The 18,695-nt window shown below is 42.2% G+C and overlaps 1 protein-coding gene across 2 annotated transcripts in view; it reads left to right on the forward strand.

Moving 5' to 3' along the window:
* The window catches only part of lmnb1 (lamin B1), a 31,979-nt gene that overhangs the window by 3,212 nt on the left and 10,072 nt on the right, over positions 1–18,695 (forward strand). The window contains exons 2-11 of one of the 2 annotated variants that reach the window (XM_079657801.1): positions 1,800–1,956; positions 5,685–5,810; positions 6,881–7,051; positions 9,216–9,341; positions 10,817–11,037; positions 12,300–12,525; positions 13,316–13,420; positions 14,833–14,952; positions 16,354–16,449; positions 16,830–16,876. In XM_079657801.1, coding sequence (XP_079513927.1) covers positions 1,800–1,956; positions 5,685–5,810; positions 6,881–7,051; positions 9,216–9,341; positions 10,817–11,037; positions 12,300–12,525; positions 13,316–13,420; positions 14,833–14,952; positions 16,354–16,449; positions 16,830–16,871 — 1,390 coding nt within the window. In that variant the 3' untranslated portion in view covers positions 16,872–16,876. Of the gene's footprint in view, positions 1–1,799; positions 1,957–5,684; positions 5,811–6,880; positions 7,052–9,215; positions 9,342–10,816; positions 11,038–12,299; positions 12,526–13,315; positions 13,421–14,832; positions 14,953–16,353; positions 16,450–16,829; positions 17,759–18,695 lie in introns of those variants that run through there. The other variant, XM_079657800.1, reaches the window with a different exon arrangement.

An 18,695-nucleotide genomic window follows, 5' to 3' on the forward strand; every position in this document is an offset into this window, starting at 1 on the left:
TCTGACGTGCTTTTCAAAAGGAAAAGTGTGTCCATTATCTACCGTGTGTTGGCCTATTCTTTCTAAGATAAAAGCAATCATGACGTGACATTTTTATAGCCTAATCAGAACAGGAAGACTTTTACAAATAATGCAAAATGGAGAACAGATGTGTAGAGCAAACGTGACGTTAATAAAAACCCTTTTGTGCTTTTCTTATGTTTCTGCCTCACCAATAACGGAAGGGCAGTGGATGTAGGGGGTGTATGCACTTATTGGATTAGTCAACAACATATTGGAAATGACTCTTCATCCATATGTATTGCAGGGCTATAGCCTGCCTTAGTCTCATTGGTCAGACTGTATTAATTGAGCCAGGCGGACCTTATACACTGTAAGGCTGTCCCGAATAAAACATTTTTGGGCTCCGGTTATTCGGTAGTAATCAGCAGCGAATATTCGACCCGTGCGCGGGGGTGCGTGCGCAGTAATCAGCAGCGAACCGCTTCAACACGTGTGTTTCGGTTTATTCACGGCATTAATTGAGTTATTCTACAGTATTGTTGTTTTATAGTTATTTGTTAATGTATACAACCTAATTTGTAAATGTCTTAGTGTAATTTGAGTTGGCATGCTTTTATTTTGAAGGAGAGTTAGCGCTGTTGACAGGAAGTTGTTGTTGCTATGGAAACAATGTGACGGAGATTAAATATAATAGATTTGATTTGTTAGCGCTTTTACAGGTGCTCAAAGACGCTTTACAGATATAGTGAAAAGAGAAGAAAGGAACAACAAATAAATATAGAGTTAAAGTTAAAGTCAGATAATACAAAAACAATCACACATGAAAAGCCAGATTGAAGAGGTGAGTTTTTGTGAGTTTTTTGAAGGTGGTGAGGTCGGTGCAGTCTCTGATGGGTTGTGGGAGTGAGTTCCAGAGGGAGGGGGCAGCGACGGAGAAGGCTCTGTCCCCCCAGGTCCGGTGATTGGTGCGGGTGGGGATCGATAGGAGGTTGGCTTCTGATGAGCGGAGGCAGTGGGAAGGGGTGTGGTGGTGCAGCAGGTCTGTGAGGTAGGGGGGGGGGCTGATTGTTGAGGGCTTTGTAAGTTATGAGGAGGACTTTGAAGTGGATTCTTTGACGGACGGGGAGCCAGTGGAGGTTCTGGAGGATGGGAGTGATGTGGTCTCTGGAGCGGGTGTGGGTGAGGAGGCGGGCAGCAGAGCTCTGGATATGTTGGAGTTTATTGAGGAGGTTGGATGGTGCCATAGAGGATGCTATTGCAGTAGTCGAGTGGTGAAGTGATGAATGCATGAATCAGGGTTTCAGCAGCAGAGGAGGAGAGTGATGGGTGGAGACGGGCAATGTTTTTGAGGTGGAAAAAGGCGGTCCTGGTGATGTGATTTATGTGGTGGTTGAAATTGAAACCTGAATAGTACGCCAACGAACGAATATTCCGGTACAGCCCTAATACACTATATATTTGCAGCATGGGCCTTACCGAAGAAAAACAAAAGTATAGCGTATTGATGCATGAAGCAAAATATGTTTAGTTATGAAAATGCAGGGAAAGGTGAGCTACACCAGTGATTCCCAACCTTTTTTGTCTATAAGAAACCTCTCGCTCATCTGTGATGATTCGCCTACATGTTTTCTTGTGTTAAACCCTTTGTATTTGTATTTAACCCAACTGCTCCCTGGATGAAAAGCACTTGTATAACTCACCCTTAATACAAATGCCCCGTACCCCCGGTTGGGATCCATCATCACATGGTGTCCTCCACCTTCACTCACCATGCCTTCTCCTCTTTCTCCTTCCAGCTTCAACAAGAAGGACTCGGAGGCAGCAGGATCCCAGGCCCGGCTGAAGGACCTGGAGGCTCAGCTGAACTCTAAAGACGCCATGTTGGCCACGGCGCTGTCTGAGGGTCGAGGCCTGGAGGCGACGCTGGCCAACCTGAGGGAGCAGCTGCAGGAGGTAACACTGTGACCAAAAGACAGATTTCCATTGCTTTTTACCTGGTTTAAAAAAATGTTTTACTTTATTAATCACCTAGAGCAGGGGTGTCAAACTCAAGGCCTGCTGTCTCATTGTATGTAGCCCGCAAGAGCTTGCAAAGAATATGATATACAATACTGTGGCAGCTCAATTCCTATTTGAGTCGCAGAGAGGCTTGGCTTTATGCTGCGATGCGTTTTCAATGAGAAAGCCCACACTGAAGTTCGAAAGGTTGGATATATTTATTAAACAAAATCAAGCACACAATAACTTAGAAGGACCAAAACACCCAAGGCCGTGGGAAGTAGGGGTGCTGAGGATGCTGCAGCACCCCCTGGTGGAGGACAGGGGATCTGCACTTCCACAAGATTAAATACAAATATATAATACACACAAAACGAATTTTCGTTAACTTTAGTCTAAGTTATCTCAGTGGGTCTTAAACGGTTTGGTCACAACTTATGTAAACAAATATTTCCAAGGCACACCTTTTATAATTATTCGGATAAATAAAAACAGGTTTGAAATCATTCCAATGTATAGGACAGCAAACCACAACTATCGTTTAAAACTGGAGAGATGACAAAATATGCATAAATAAATGTTAACTGTTAAAATAAGATATAAATGAACCACACAAATAAAATGAGTTAGCCTACATTTATTTGTTATTGGCTATGGTAGGTTATTGGAAATGTTCACATACTTATTTGATTAATAGATTGAAGCATTTTACTTTGAAATGTTTAAAAAAATCTTCCCGGGGGACACCACCGGAGCCCCCTATATGTGACGTCCACCCCCCAATTAAAACATGTTCATACAATACTAAATAAATTTGAAGCCTTTTTATGTAAGCTGTCCACCATGTCAATAAGTTTCTCTGTTTGTAGTGTATTGGTCTTTTGTAGAGGTTTTTCATTACCAGCTAAAATCTTGCCTAGGGCAGCAAATTGGTCAGAACTGGCCCTGGTGTCATCCCCACAGCACCCCCCATTTGAAACATGTTCCCACGGCTATGTCCGCACCCGACATCTAACAGCGAGCTAAATACACAAACCACACCCATGTGACAATTGCCGGAAGTGCTGAACAAATACAAATAAAAGTGACGTAAACAAATAATAATAATGATAATACAAATAATATACTCAGGCTAAGTAGCATTTTGGCTCCTACAAATACATTTGGTTTAATTGTTGAATATTTGCTTTCAAGGATTTGCCCTAGACTTCTGCTTTCAGACGTAGTTATTAGCAGAACTGATAATAATCCAATGCAGAGCCAATAATGTAATATAATACATTATTTAATATATATACAGCCGGCCCTTTTGAGTGCAACCATAATGCTGATGTGGCCCGCGATGTAATTGAGTTTGACACCCCTGTGCTAGGGGAAATCCAGCTTTCACTCTGGTGTAAACAGTTAAAGTAGAAATACACACATGCACAGGAGCATCACACATTAGTCCTAAGATACACACATGCACTGGAGCATCACACATTAGTCCTAAGATACACACGCACAGGAGCATCACACATTAGTCCTAAGATACACACATGCGCTGGAGCATCACACATTAGTCCTAAGATACACACATGCACTGGAGCATCACACATTAGTCCTAAGATACACACATGCACAGGAGCATCACACATTAGTCCTAAGATACACACATGCACTGGAGCATCACACATTAGTGCTAAGATACACACGCACAGGAGCATCACACATTAGTCCTAAGATACACACATGCACTGGAGCATCACACATTAGTCCTAAGATACACACATGCACTGGAGCATCACACATTAGTGCTAAGAAACACACGCACAGGAGCATCACACATTAGTCCTAAGATACACACATGCACTGGAGCATCACACATTAGTCCTAAGATACACACATGCACTGGAGCATCACACATTAGTCCTTAGATACACACATGCACTGGAGCATCACACATTAGTCCTAAGATACACACATGCACTGGAGCATCACACATTAGTCCTTAGATACACACATGCACTGGAGCATCACACATTAGTCCTTAGATACACACATGCACTGGAGCATCACACATTAGTCCTTAGATACACACATGCACTGGAGCATCACACATTAGTCCTTAGATACACACATGCACTGGAGCATCACACATTAGTCCTTAGATACACACATGCACTGGAGCATCACACATTAGTCCTAAGATACACACATGCACTGGAGCATCACACATTAGTCCTAAGATACACACATGCACTGGAGCATCACACATTAGTCCTTAGATACACACATGCACTGGAGCATCACACATTAGTCCTAAGATACACACATGCACTGGAGCATCACACATTAGTCCTTAGATACACACATGCACTGGAGCATCACACATTAGTCCTTAGATACACACATGCACTGGAGCATCACACATTAGTCCTTAGATACACACATGCACTGGAGCATCACACATTAGTCCTAAGATACACACATGCACAGGAGCATCACACATTAGTCCTTAGATACACACATGCACTGGAGCATCACACATTAGTCCTAAGATACACACATGCACTGGAGCATCACACATTAGTCCTAAGATACACACATGCACTGGAGCATCACACATTAGTCCTTAGATACACACATGCACTGGAGCATCACACATTAGTCCTTAGATACACACATGCACTGGAGCATCACACATTAGTCCTTAGATACACACATGCACTGGAGAATCACACATTAGTCCTAAGATACACACATGCACTGGAGCATCACACATTAGTCTTAAGATACACACATGCACTGGAGCATCACACATTAGTCCTTAGATACACACATGCACTGGAGCATCACACATTAGTCCTTAGATACACACATGCACTGGAGAATCACACATTAGTCCTAAGATACACACATGCACTGGAGAATCACACATTAGTCCTTAGATACACACATGCACTGGAGCATCACACATTAGTCCTAAGATACACACATGCACTGGAGAATCACACATTAGTCCTAAGATACACACATGCACAGGAGCATCACACATTAGTCCTAAGATACACACATGCACTGGAGCATCACACATTAGTCCTAAGATACACACATGCACTGGAGCATCACACATTAGTCCTTAGATACACACATGCACTGGAGCATCACACATTAGTCCTTAGATACACACATGCACTGGAGCATCACACATTAGTCCTAAGATACACACATGCACTGGAGCATCACACATTAGTCCTTAGATACACACATGCACTGGAGCATTACACATTAGTCCTTAGATACACACATGCACTGGAGCATTACACATTAGTCCTTAGATACACACATGCACTGGAGCATCACACATTAGTCCTAAGATATGCACATTAATGAAGAGGTGTCGTAGCAGAGGGGCTGCCAACGTTTGGGACCCTGGAGCAGTAGAGGGTTCGATGCCTTGCTCCCTGACACCTCAACAGTGACCGGGAAGTGAACTAGCAACCCTCTAGCTACCGGTACACACAATACATATTGATATACCTGACATTAAAGCCTTGACCATTAAAGAAGATATGTGCTTTAATTCTGAATCTAAATGTTATTTAAGGTTGTCTTTTCTCTGTGAGACCTCTTGATCTTAATAACTGTTTTCCGTACATCCTGATTATATTAACACACTGCTTGTTGTTCTTGTGTCTCAGCTGGAAACGGGTCTCGCCCACACCAAGCAGCAGCTTTCCGACGAGATGCTGATGCGCGTCGACCTGGAGAACCGCTGCCAGAGTCTGACGGAGGAGATTATCTTCCGCAAGAGCATGCAGGAGGAGGTCAGAAACTTAATTTACACCCAGTCATTCTACAGAAGACTCTGACACCAAGAGTATACATGGCTTAATGATACTGAGGCAGAATGATTGTATTTCTGACTTATGGTGAGTTGGACAACAAGCGCAATAAGCACTAAGCACAATAATGAGTGTTCAAATCGACACAGCGGGAAAGGAGAAGTAAAGGTTAAATATTTGGGCCCTACACATATCACAATAATTACAATTCTTTCCAGATGCCCAAATTCCAGTTGATGGCATTTTTAGAATCTAATTCTAGTGTACAACAAGTGTATAACAGATGCATGATCACAGGTATGCGTGAGATCTGTCAAAAACACATGTTTGCTGTTGCAGTTGGCACAGGTTGCTTTATTTTCAAATTGCATTATTTGGGCTTGTTTCTATATCAGACCAACAAAACCAGTATGACCGAACTCGACACAAGATTGACTGACAGCGAGAAAAATACAAGATATCACTCGGTTTATCCTTCAACAAGTGAATTAGCTATATTGTCTTCTCTAAGGCTGGTTTAGAATTAAAAGAGCCACATCAGCAAAAGCATGACCAGCTTGAGTTTTTAATAGGGTTGCAATTTAGGATTACACGTCCTCCTAATTACTATAAAAATGACATTAATTGCCGAATCCCTTTTTTATCTGTTTCATTTATAATTGTCGACCTCGAGGACTAGTTTAATCTAGAGTTTCAAAGGACCCGACCCCTTATTGGATATCTTCCTTCTTAAGAGTTGGGTTTGAGTTTAATAACATCGTTATGTGTGAGTTTTCTGACTGTTTTGCCTGTGTTCTGATTGGTTCTGCCTGTGTTCTGATTGGTTCTGACTGTGTTCTGATTGGGTCTGACTGTTTTGCCTGTGTTCTGATTGGGTCTGACTGTTTTGCCTGTGTTCTGATTGGGTCTGACTGTTTTGCCTGTGTTCTGATTGGTTCTGACTGTGTTCTGATTGAGTCTGACTGTTTTGCCTGTGTTCTGATTGGGTCTGGCTATGTGTTCTGATTGGGTCTGACTGTGTTCTTATTGGGTCTGACTGTGTTTTGCTCCAGGAAGTGAAGGAGGCCCGGCAGCGCTACGATAGCCGCCTGGTGGAGGTGGATTCTGGACGGAAAGTGGATTACGAGTACAAACTGACTCAGGCTCTGATGGAAATGAGGACTCAGAATGAGGAGCAGATCATCATCTACAAGGAGAACATGGATGGTGCCCATGTGACCAAAGTACGAACACACACACTCACTCTGTCCTCACTCACTCTGTCCTCACTCACTCTGTCCTCACTCACTCTGTCCTCACTCACTCACTCTGTCCTCACTCACTCACTCACTCTGTCCTCACTCACTCTGTCCTCACTCACTCTGTCCTCACTCACTCAGTCCTCACTCACTCACTCTGTCCTCACTCACTCTGTCCTCACACCAGAGGTTGCGCTAGACTTTTTCGCTGCCCGTCATTTTGACGGACAGAATCGTGACATTTCCGTCAAAATCCATTATTACCCGTCGGTCTGTACACAACTGACGGTGGGGGGGGGGGGAGAAATATTAGCGCCGGTGTTATGCCGTGTTGTGCATGCCCACTGCACCTCGCGGGAGCGCGCCACAGCCTAAAGCATAAACTCCCAGACATTTCAATGATTTGTACGGCATAGTTAGGTCTGGAAACGACATAAGGGCATAACACCGGAGCTGTTCTGAGTTTGTTCTAATCCTTCAAAATGACGGACTGCTTTCAGATTTTTCCGTCATTGTCAAAAGAATTCCGTCATGGACGGAATATATTCGGTTAACACTCACTCTGTCCTCACACACTCACTCTGTCCTCACACACTCACTCTGTCCTCACACACTCACTCTGTCCTCACTTCCAGGAAATCGCTCTACAAAGCAACATTTAAATATAAAATCATGACAGAAAGTCATTTGTATTTTATGTCTGCGAGAATTCAAAACTACACATTATGAACAAGGGGTGAAAAAAGAGTTTAACACGTGACTCCAAAACCATGGGAGGTATTTCCAACTCATTTTGGAAGTGGGCTGCAGGACCTTCGCTCCAACCCACTCAAGCATTAGTGAGGTCCATCACTGACTTTGAACTAAACCCCACTAGAGCTTCAGTTCATTCCAGTTCTTCCACACAAACACGGAAACCTATGGAGCTGGCAAACACAAGCTGCTGCCAAGAACACCCGTCTGAAATATCATTGTATGCTATTGAGAGTAAATTAAAACTAAAGGATCTAGACGTGGAAAGATTTACAAGCATATGCAAACATTGTATGTTCAAGGCTCAGTATTTATGAGTTTTAGATGAAAGGCTGTTTTGAAATGTTATCCTTTCTAACAGCTCTCTTAGTTTCTCTTGAGTTGGTTTGCACAACATGTAGCAAGTGCTCTGCTAATGTTTACAATCCACATCCATTGGGCCTTTTGTGTGATCCTCTAAACCAGGGGGGTCAAACTCAAAGACACAGTGGGACAACATTTTAAAAAATGGGTACTAGTGGAGGGCCGGACTGGTTCAATGTTTATTGCAGAACGTATTGAAATGAACTTATTGCACATATTAAACCTGGAACTAACAAAGCTTCAATGATTGCCTATAAAAACAACATTAAACATTAAATAATCAGTTGCATTCATTTCTTATGGCTCTATCTGCAGCTTCTCCAGAGTCATTTCTTATGAGTACATTTTCCCACAGGCCAAAAACAGCTTCAACAAAACTATTTCCCTCAAAGAGAAAACCAAACATGCCCTGTTGTCCTGAGAGAAAGTGCAGAAGGAAACATCCATTAAACTCAGTGTGCTGCTCTGTGATGCTAGCTCAGATACTTGGCATCTCATCTTGGGTGCAAGTTCATCAATGTTTGGGCTCAGGCTCTGAGCTGAGGAGACCCTCAGGATGGAGTGAAGGTGTGCGTGCAATATACCGGAGGGCCAGATCTAATAGAAATTAGAAATTATCCTGCGGGCCGAAATTAAATCCACACAGGGCCTGATTTGGCCCCCGGGCCTAGAGTTTGACACATGTGTTCTTAAAGATGAAAACAGAAAGCTTACCTTTCAGATGAAGGGAAGATGATACTTTTTTTAACACAGGTGGCTCAGCTGCATGTAATGGCACTCTTATAAAAGATCAAACAAGATGCACATATGCCCTCTGTAGTATGTTGACGGACAGTTTGAATCATCCTCCCACACAACGTGCAAGTAAGCAACAATCTGTCAAAGTGATAACTAGTTAATCTGAAAGTGACGCAAGCAATGTTCACAACTTCCTGCATGTCAGGAAGTGACCGCTCAGTTCCTCTTTCAGGGTGATGAAACCGAGGCAGTGTTGGTGTGAGCGCCTCTCAAACCTCTGTGTTTATATCCTCAGCTGGAGGACCTGCGCAGGATGTCTGAGATGAACGGAGCGTCGGCCAGCGTGGCCCGAGAGGAGCTGAGAGAATCCTCCCTGAGGATCGACAGCCTCACCGCGCAGCTGGGATCCATGCAGAAGGAGGTGGGCATCTTCTCTTACCGAGCTTTACATTCTCTGATTGGTGTAAAATAAGCGTTCGTATGTTCCGTGTAAAACCAGAAGCTAAACCAGTTCTTACACCTTTTTTATTTGGGGAAACGACTGGTTCAAGTTTCAAGGCTTTATATTATATATATATGTACATATGTGTATATATATGTGTGTGTGTGTGTATATATATATACACACACACACACACACACATGGAACAAATAAAACAGATGACATTGTGCAAGAGAATATCTGGAGATGTGCAAGAGAATACAAATAAAATAGAAATAGTGCAAGAAGAGTCTATATATAAGTACCGTAAATGGAATATGATATTTTAGATAAATAAATAATTAGCAAGATGCGATCTGATGGATGTTCTTTGAAAAGTTCAGGTGTTTAATAGTCTTATGGCTTGTGGAATAAAACTGTTCTTTATCTTAATTTATAAAGTGATGGTTGGTACCACCAAGTGTTGTACAATAATTGAAGTAGGGATAAATAAAATAAACTAATTGGAAAATATTGTTTAAAATTGGTTTAAGCAGAAAAACAAGGCAAAACAAGGTAAAAAATAAAAGAGAGAATTTAATGTGGGCGTATCCACCTCGGATGTGTCCCCCCGCAATACCTTCATTAAATCGGTCTGTAAATCGCAGCTTCACCAACGCTCATTCTACACGTGTTCATTTGTGTTATCAGACTCTTGTCAAAGGTTGTAGATTACTTTTCTTATTACATTCTGACATTACAATAAGGCTCAGGTTAAGCTGCACTTCCTCAACATTTTAGGTGCTGACTCAGACAGCCCCACCCGTCCTCTAAACTGTCGCATCTGGATTTTTAAGATTAAAGTTTAAAAAGTTTTTCCAAAGAGCCAAATATTTAACTATCTAGGATATTTTTTCATATCAACTTCCTGTGGACATCGTTTGCTTCATTTGGAGAATATACCTGAAATGAAAACTCCCTCAGTATCTTATTCAGCGAAGCTTCACTTTGCAGGGATCTAAATACTTTAATAAATATAATACATTTTAACAAAGTGCACATACAATTTGCTTTTAATTATTTTTCAGTGCTGCAGCCGTCGAGAATTGTATATAAACCGACACGGTTCTCTCACTCACTCTTTAATTCTTTATCAAATTCAGGCATATTGATGCCCAAAATAGACCGACTCTCCACTTCCAGGTGCTCCCAACAACCAGGAAGCTGCCTGTATGTGTGATATATAAAATATAGAGTCTGGAAGAACAATGACTCAGTGGTCAATGTTGGATTTCTTATTAAAAAACAATGACTGATAAATAGTTAAATTATGCTTTTTAGTATTTTTTGGGCCCTGCATTCGGGTAAATTCTCATCTTATCTCTTGAAGTGACATGATAAAGCATAGCCTCTGAGACATGGGCATCATCACGCTCAGACTCTGACCCCCCCCCTCTCTCTCCGTGTTTTTATAGACTCGTGGTTGGCGTGACCGGATCGTGGAGCTGGAGGCGGCTCTTTCTCAGGAGAAGGATCGGAGTCGCAGGATGCTGTCGGACCGAGACCGAGAGGTGGCCGAGATCCAAACCAAGATGCAGCAGCAGCTCAACGACTACGAGCAGCTGCTGGACCTCAAACTGGCTCTGGACATGGAGATCAACGCCTACCGAAAACTCCTGGAGGGAGAGGAGGAAAGGTGAGGACTCAGAGAGAGAGAGAGAGGAAGTCGTGAGGCAACAGTTAAAGGTCTCCTATTATACTATTTTAGGCATATATTATAGTTCTCAGATATATAAAAACATGTCTATGAAGTGTTTTGCTCAAAATACCAAACTGATCTCCCATTCTAGCCCTGCCTCATATCCCTCTATTTCAGCCCTATTACTAAAGTGCTGATTCTGGGTCTGTAGCATTACTAATGTAAACACCGACCATATTACATCCAAAAAAGTCGGGCATTGTTTCTGATAGCAACGTTTCTGATTGGGCCGTGGGTCCACAATTCAGATATTACGTCATATCGGACGCAAATCTGGATCAGCTCCGTTGTTCCCCGTTTTTAGAGATTTGGGTACGGAGGAAAAGAGAGGGTTTTATTTTCTGACGCTGCGTGAGTTCCCCGACACACCGGGGACACATCTTTATGTAGAAAAGAAATCAAAAAGTGCATTTTGCATGATAGGAGACCTTTTTTAAATGTGTACCTCATGTTCCGTTTCTGAATATTTTATTGTACACACACATATACAGTACACACACACACACACACACACACACACACGAGCATATGCGCACTGTATGCATGCACCACGTGTAATAGAAGACATGAGTATATACAAACAAGCTCTATGACAGACAAACAAAATGAAGGAGAAATTGATTGATTGATGTTAGGAAAAATCTCTCTGGTCCCCGGCTTGAGCTTGAATCTCAGGATCCATGTATCTGTGATCCTCTCCAGAATGGAAGTAGTCATCACATACAGAGCATCAACTAGTTCCTGAACAGTGTCCTTCACATGCTGATATCCAAGAGAGGGAGTTCCACAGTCACTAGATGGAGGAATAGAAAGCAGTATTCAATGTTTACTTCAGATTAGCTCCACGTCAGAAATGATCATGCTTGTCATATGTCTCTCTCCATAGAGGCTGAATCATCATGTTAATCACATAGCTATCATATGCCTCAAACAGTCCTGATGCTCTTCTAGGTAATCACACATCCTGTCATGTTCACAGCTACAGTTGGGATACCTTTGTTATCATGTGGACTCATGTTGGAAGAGAACATTCACTAGTTTCCCAACAATTGATTTGTATCCAAAAATGTACTTATCCTCTTACATTCACGACGTGCATGAACTGATACAATTTCTAAAAGTCCATCACATGTAAATGGTTGTGTTTCTGGATTGCCTTCTTGTTGGTGCTGATTGTTTCCTGTGTTTCCGTCCCGCAGACTGATGCTGTCCCCCAGTCCTTCGGCTCGGGTCACGGTGTCTCGAGCCTCCAGCAGTCGCAGCGTTCGCACCTCTCACGGAAAGAGGAAGCGCGTGGACGTGGAGGAACAGGAAGCCAGCAGCTCGGTGTCTATCTCTCACTCCGCCTCGGCCACAGGGCCCGTCTGCATCGACGAGACCGACACCGACGGAAAGTTCATCTGCCTCCAAAACACCGGAGAGGAGGTGAGCTCCTGCATTTCTTTGAGTGTGGAGATACAGCTGAAACATCTAAAGCAGGGGGGGTCAAAACTTTTTAAACCGAGGGCCACACACAGAAAAATATACGAAGGGCTGGGCCGCTCACTAGAGGTATATCGCCTCATAAGTTCAGTTATAAGTTAGCAAAATCAATCCACTGTAGGTACATGATGCTTGTGAGTGTTGGCAGCTCAGCCCTTAAAGCAGAAGCCTCAGATTGATTATCATAAGAGGAAACAGGAGGTGTATACGTCTAGCTGGTTATGGAAATAAGTCATTGGGCTTTTTTCTTATCAACTAAGATATGTTAGAAAATGTTTCCAACTTTAATTGACTGGATTTATTTGAAAAGTGGTCTCATTAACACATGAATACGACATTTAAACTAATTTAAGATCTTCACTAATGTTTGATACAGACATACAATGCATCAGAGCTCCGGTAGTTTATATTTTTCTGACTCTACAAGCATTTTTCTGAGCTCGGATAAATGTTTTGAAATATTTGTATTACACGGCTTGGTTGAACACTCGATTCTGATTGGTCAATTGGGACATTTCTGAGGTTATATTAGTAGAGCCCCACACATACAACACAGACTATGCTATAACACCCCTGTGCAATATATACCTGGCTGCTATATCTTCAGACCTGTTACAAGAGGTGGATTTTTTTTTAATTTATTTTGTAATCTTTATTCTGTGGGACGAATAAAGGGATTCTGATTCTGAAGGAGGTCCGATTTAAACTCTGCTCTTTATTGTTTTTGTCTCAGGATCAGGCAATGGTCGGTTTTGAGATGATGAAGACGATTGAAAATGATTCCGCCACCTACAAGTTCACCCCCAAATTTGTCCTGAAGGCCGGCCAGAAAGTCACGGTAAGAGTTTGTTTAGTTACGAGTGTTAGAGATGTCCTGTCTTAAAAAGCATGTCGGTTATTTTACAATGTTTTTAAAGGAAGAAAATAAGAGCCTCTGGAGGAATATGAGAAGTGCTCCATTTCTCTCGAGCCGTGTGTTTAACCTGTCAGCCGATATTAGTTCTAAAAAGTTTAATCACTCGTCTCTAAAAGGCCGATCAGAAGATGTAATATACGAGAGACTTATTGATTTTATGTGATTTTATGTAAAGTGTCTGAGCATTAGGAAAAGCGCTATAAAAATCAAATGTATTATTATATTCTCTGCATGGCGTCAATGTAGTTGAGAGTTGTTTAAAACCCATTTCCACACAGCTTGTTAAAGATGGGACTTAGCCATTGTTCTCCACTTTGTAAAATGTATAAATGTTGGCACACAGTAGTGTTAATTTCGTTGACTAAAACTATGACGAAATATGTTCGTCAACGACCTTTTTTTCCATGACGATGACGAGACGGCACCGACGGCAGTAAACAATAACTGCAACAAAATCATCATGCAATATTGTTGACGTAAAGTGACAAGACGAAAATGTAGTTTACTAAATAAAAACTTTGCCAAAATCTCTTTTCTTCCGTTGACGAAAAATTAGGAGAGTAAATATTATCAAAGATAACGTTACATCTCTGATAGTCAGTTTTTCTCCCAGCAGTTCCATTTCCGGTGCTGCGGCTGGGCAGCAGCTGTGTGTCCGAGCTGCGCGCGGCGGTACATTTGAATTACACCGGGCAGCGGCACACTGTGAACAGTCAGGAAGACTCGGGTCTAACGAACCTTATTTAACAGAAAATAAAATGGCAACAACAGGGCTGGGGAGCAGTGGTCGCGTTAACCGAATACACATATTGGTTTTGGCTAGACTAGTTTGACTGAAATGTTCTATAATCTGATGACTAAAAAAGACTCAATAGTTTTCATTGACAAAAAGTAGACTAAAATAATTTGTTTTCTTTGACTAAAATAAGACTAAAATGCTCAGACTTTTAGTCGACTAAAACTTGACTAAATGAAAACAGGATGAAGGTGACTAAATATGACTAAAACTAAAAAGGAAATTTAACACAGGACTAAGACTAAATTTAAAAATAGCTGACGAAATGAACACTAGCACACAGTAGATGAGATAAGATGGAACTTTATTTATCCCCTTGGGGAAGTTCAGGCGTTTATAGCACCAACAGGCTCAGAGTTAAAAACAGGATTCACCCGAGGTTGTTATTGTTCTCCACTGTGTGAAATGTACAAATGTTGGCTACGGAGGTATTCACAAAGCAGATGCACTGAGGGAGAAGGTTGTCAATCACTAGTTTGTTGCGTCTCAAGCTTTCTATGTCTGTGTTGAATATGAAGCTGATGTTTCCTCTGTTTAGGTGTGGGCGTCTGATGCTGGCGTGAGCTCCAAACCCCCCTCAGACCTGGTGTGGAAGAGCCAGAACTCCTGGGGGTCCGGGCGGGACGTCCACGTGGTGCTGCTCAGCCCTCAGGGAGAGGTGAACACACTCACTCACACATATACTCACTCAGTCACACACACACACACACACACACACACTCACTCACGCACTCACTCACGCACGCACTCACTCACTCACACTCACTCACTCACTCACACACTCACTCACTCACATACTCACTCACTCAGACACACACACACACACACACACAGTCACACACACACTCACACAGTCACACACACACTCACACAGTCACACACACACTCACTCAGTCACACACACACACTCACTCACACACACACTCACTCACTCACTCACTCACTCACTCACACACTCACTCACTCACACACTCACTCACTCACTCACTCACACACACACACACACACACACACACACACACACACACACACACACTCACTCACTCACTCACTCACTCACTCACTCACTCACTCACTCACTCACTCACTCACTCACTCACTCACTCACTCACTCACTCACTCACTCACTCACTCACTCACTCACTCACTCACTCACTCACACACACAGACACTCTCACACACAGACACTCTCACACACAGACACTCTCACACAGACACTCACACACAGACACTCACACACAGACACACTCACTCAGACACACTCACTCAGACACACTCACTCAGACACACTCACTCAGACACACTCACTCAGACACACTCACTCAGACACACTCACTCAGACACACTCACTCAGACACACTCACTCAGACACACTCACTCAGACACACTCACTCAGACACACTCACTCAGACACACTCACTCAGACACACTCACTCAGACACACTCACTCAGACACACTCACTCAGACACACTCACTCAGACACACTCACTCAGACACACTCACTCAGACACACTCACTCAGACACACTCACTCAGACACACTCACTCACTCAGACACACTCACTCACTCAGACACACTCACTCAGACACACTCACTCAGACACACTCACTCAGACACACTCACTCAGACACACTCACTCACTCACTCACTCACTCAGACACACTCACTCACTCAGACACTCACTCACTCAGACACACACTCACTCAGACACACACACACACTCACTCACTCAGACTCACTCAGACACACTCACTCAGACACACTCACTCAGACACACTCACTCACTCAGACACACTCACTCAGACACACACACACTCACTCAGACACACTCACTCAGACACACTCACTCAGACACACACACTCACTCACTCAGACTCACTCACTCACTCAGACACACACACTCACTCACTCACTCACTCACTCACTCACTCACTCAGACACACACACACACACACACACACACACACACTCTCTCGGTCACTCTCAAGTCATTTTTCATGCAGTAAAGTATCTCTTTTTGACATTCAAAAACATCCCCTATGTGTGTTTGTGTGGCAGGAAGTGGCGAGGAGAACCACCACATATAAGACGGGATTAGAAGAGCAGGATGAGGAAGGTGATGATGAAGAGGAGGACAACTTTCTCCTGGGGCAGGTGAGAGTATGAGCTCGGCACCGACACCCCCCCACATTTCAGACAAACGTATACATAATTAGTGTTTACTTCCTGTCTGTCTTCTTCTGTTGACTCCCTCGAACCTCCTTAGTAACGGTCATTATTATATCTTAACAACCTCTGAAATGTCCCATTTGACCAATCAGAATCGAGTATTCAACTAAGCCGTGTAATAATAATACTAAGAAACATTTATCTCAGCACATTATTCATAAAAATAAGTCAGTCTTTATCAGTGCTGTTTTTTTAGACTTTTAATGTGTGTGTGTAGCAGTGTGTTTTAAATTGAACCATGAATGTGTGTGTGTAGCAGTGTGTTTTAAGTTGAACCATGAATGTGTGTGTGTGTGTGTGTGCAGGAGGACCCTCACACTGCAAACAGAAGCTGCTCCATCATGTGAGCCAACCCCCCCCCCCCCCCCCCCACCACCACCACCACCACCTCTGAGCCCAGCCAGTCTGCTGCCAACTTTAAAACTATTTTTCTATCTTTTCAATAAAAAAAAAAAAGGTTTTCTTTCTCATAAAAATGCACAACGGATTTTGGTAGGAAGTATTTTCAACTGAAAAAAATAACAATATAATACAGTTGTTTGTTGTTGTTGGACAAAAATTGTATTTGTAGGTCAGAACCTTTTTTTTTATTTTTTATAAAACCATGCAACAAATAGCTACTCTTAAGAAGCGCTGATATTTTTTAATTGGTTTTTAAAAAAATTTTTTTACATTTGTCTATATCTGACTTTAATAATGATGCCATATTGTAAGCTTTAAGAACAGGATGTCGGGGATCAGCTCCGGGGCTGGAGACCTTCTGTATAAATTAAATAAGCATTGAAAGGACAAGTACACTAACTAATACCCCTCCCCCCCCCTCCCCCTTCTGTCTGGACTTTAACTGGACAAAATGTCAGATTTACACAGTTTAGTGGCATTCTTTTAGTATCTGTAGAGAAAGACATACCGTGATTGTTTGATTGTATTAATGAAGAAGTCAGAGGACAGTTGAAGTTTGTTAGCAGTTGTTGAGTTACCTTAAAGCCCCTCTTCAGGAGGATTAAAAACTGGGACAGTGACACCTCGTGGAGAACATCGTAATAACATTATTTGTAATAGTTCTCCACTCAAAGGGGCTGTAACCTTACTCATCAGCACATTTAAATAAGTATTGAGAAGTGTTCATTGTATTCTTAACTTTTGATATTTAAAGTGTTTGAAGTACCTTGTGTTGTATGTTATTATGCATGCTATGTAATCATAGTTGAATCATTAAATGAGTTTTCTTGTATATGTGTTCTACTGGTTTTTTTTATATACACGTTTTAATGTTTTCTCTGAAGAAGACGGGTCATAGGAAAAATTATAAATCACTGAAACGCCGAAAATCAAGAAACCCTTTGTTTACCATTTATTTACTAAATCGCATCGTCCTGGGGCCTCTTCTCGTCAACATCTACATGCTACCACTGGCTCAGATAATGAAAAACAGGTAAATAAGTTACCAAGGTTATGCGGATGACACATTTATATAACCATTTCACCAGGAGACTGATCCAATTCAAACGGTGAGTAAGTGCATTGAACAAATCATTAACTCGGTGTGTCAAAAACTTTCTTCAATTAAACAAAGATAAAACTGAGGTTACTGTTTTTGGAGCCAAGGAAGAATGAATAAAGGTCAGCGCTGAGCTTCAATCGTCAATATTTAAAACGAGAAACAAGCCAGAAATCTAGGTGTAGTCATGGACTCTGACCTGAGTTTCAGCGGTCACATTAAAACAGTTACTAAATTATAATATTGGGAGGGATGAAACCCTCTTTAATGGTCACACATGCAGAGAGAGCACACAGCACACACAGTGAAATGTGTTCTCTACATTTAACCCATCCTAGTACCAGGAGGGTGTTTCTCAATCACAAGGATGCTGGCTTGGTAGTCGCGTACCTCCAAGTCACTTCCCTCAAAAACGAAGCAAGTATACTTCCAAGCCACGGCTTCGGTAAACGAAGAAGAATGGAACAGGCTAACAAGTGTGCCACTCTCTCTAACGGTTTCAACATATACCGTACCGAAAATAAATACCTCACGATGTCTATCTAATTATGAACTTGCTTTACTTTCACGGAACACATTTTTGGTGATAACAAACAAATGTAACAAAGTAACATATTTACCTATGATATTTACCAACACATGTTCTACGGCACTACATACTTACATTTAA

This window comes from Notothenia rossii (assembly GCF_949606895.1).
Source record: "Notothenia rossii genome assembly, chromosome: 11".
Classification (NCBI taxonomy): domain Eukaryota; kingdom Metazoa; phylum Chordata; class Actinopteri; order Perciformes; family Nototheniidae; genus Notothenia; species Notothenia rossii.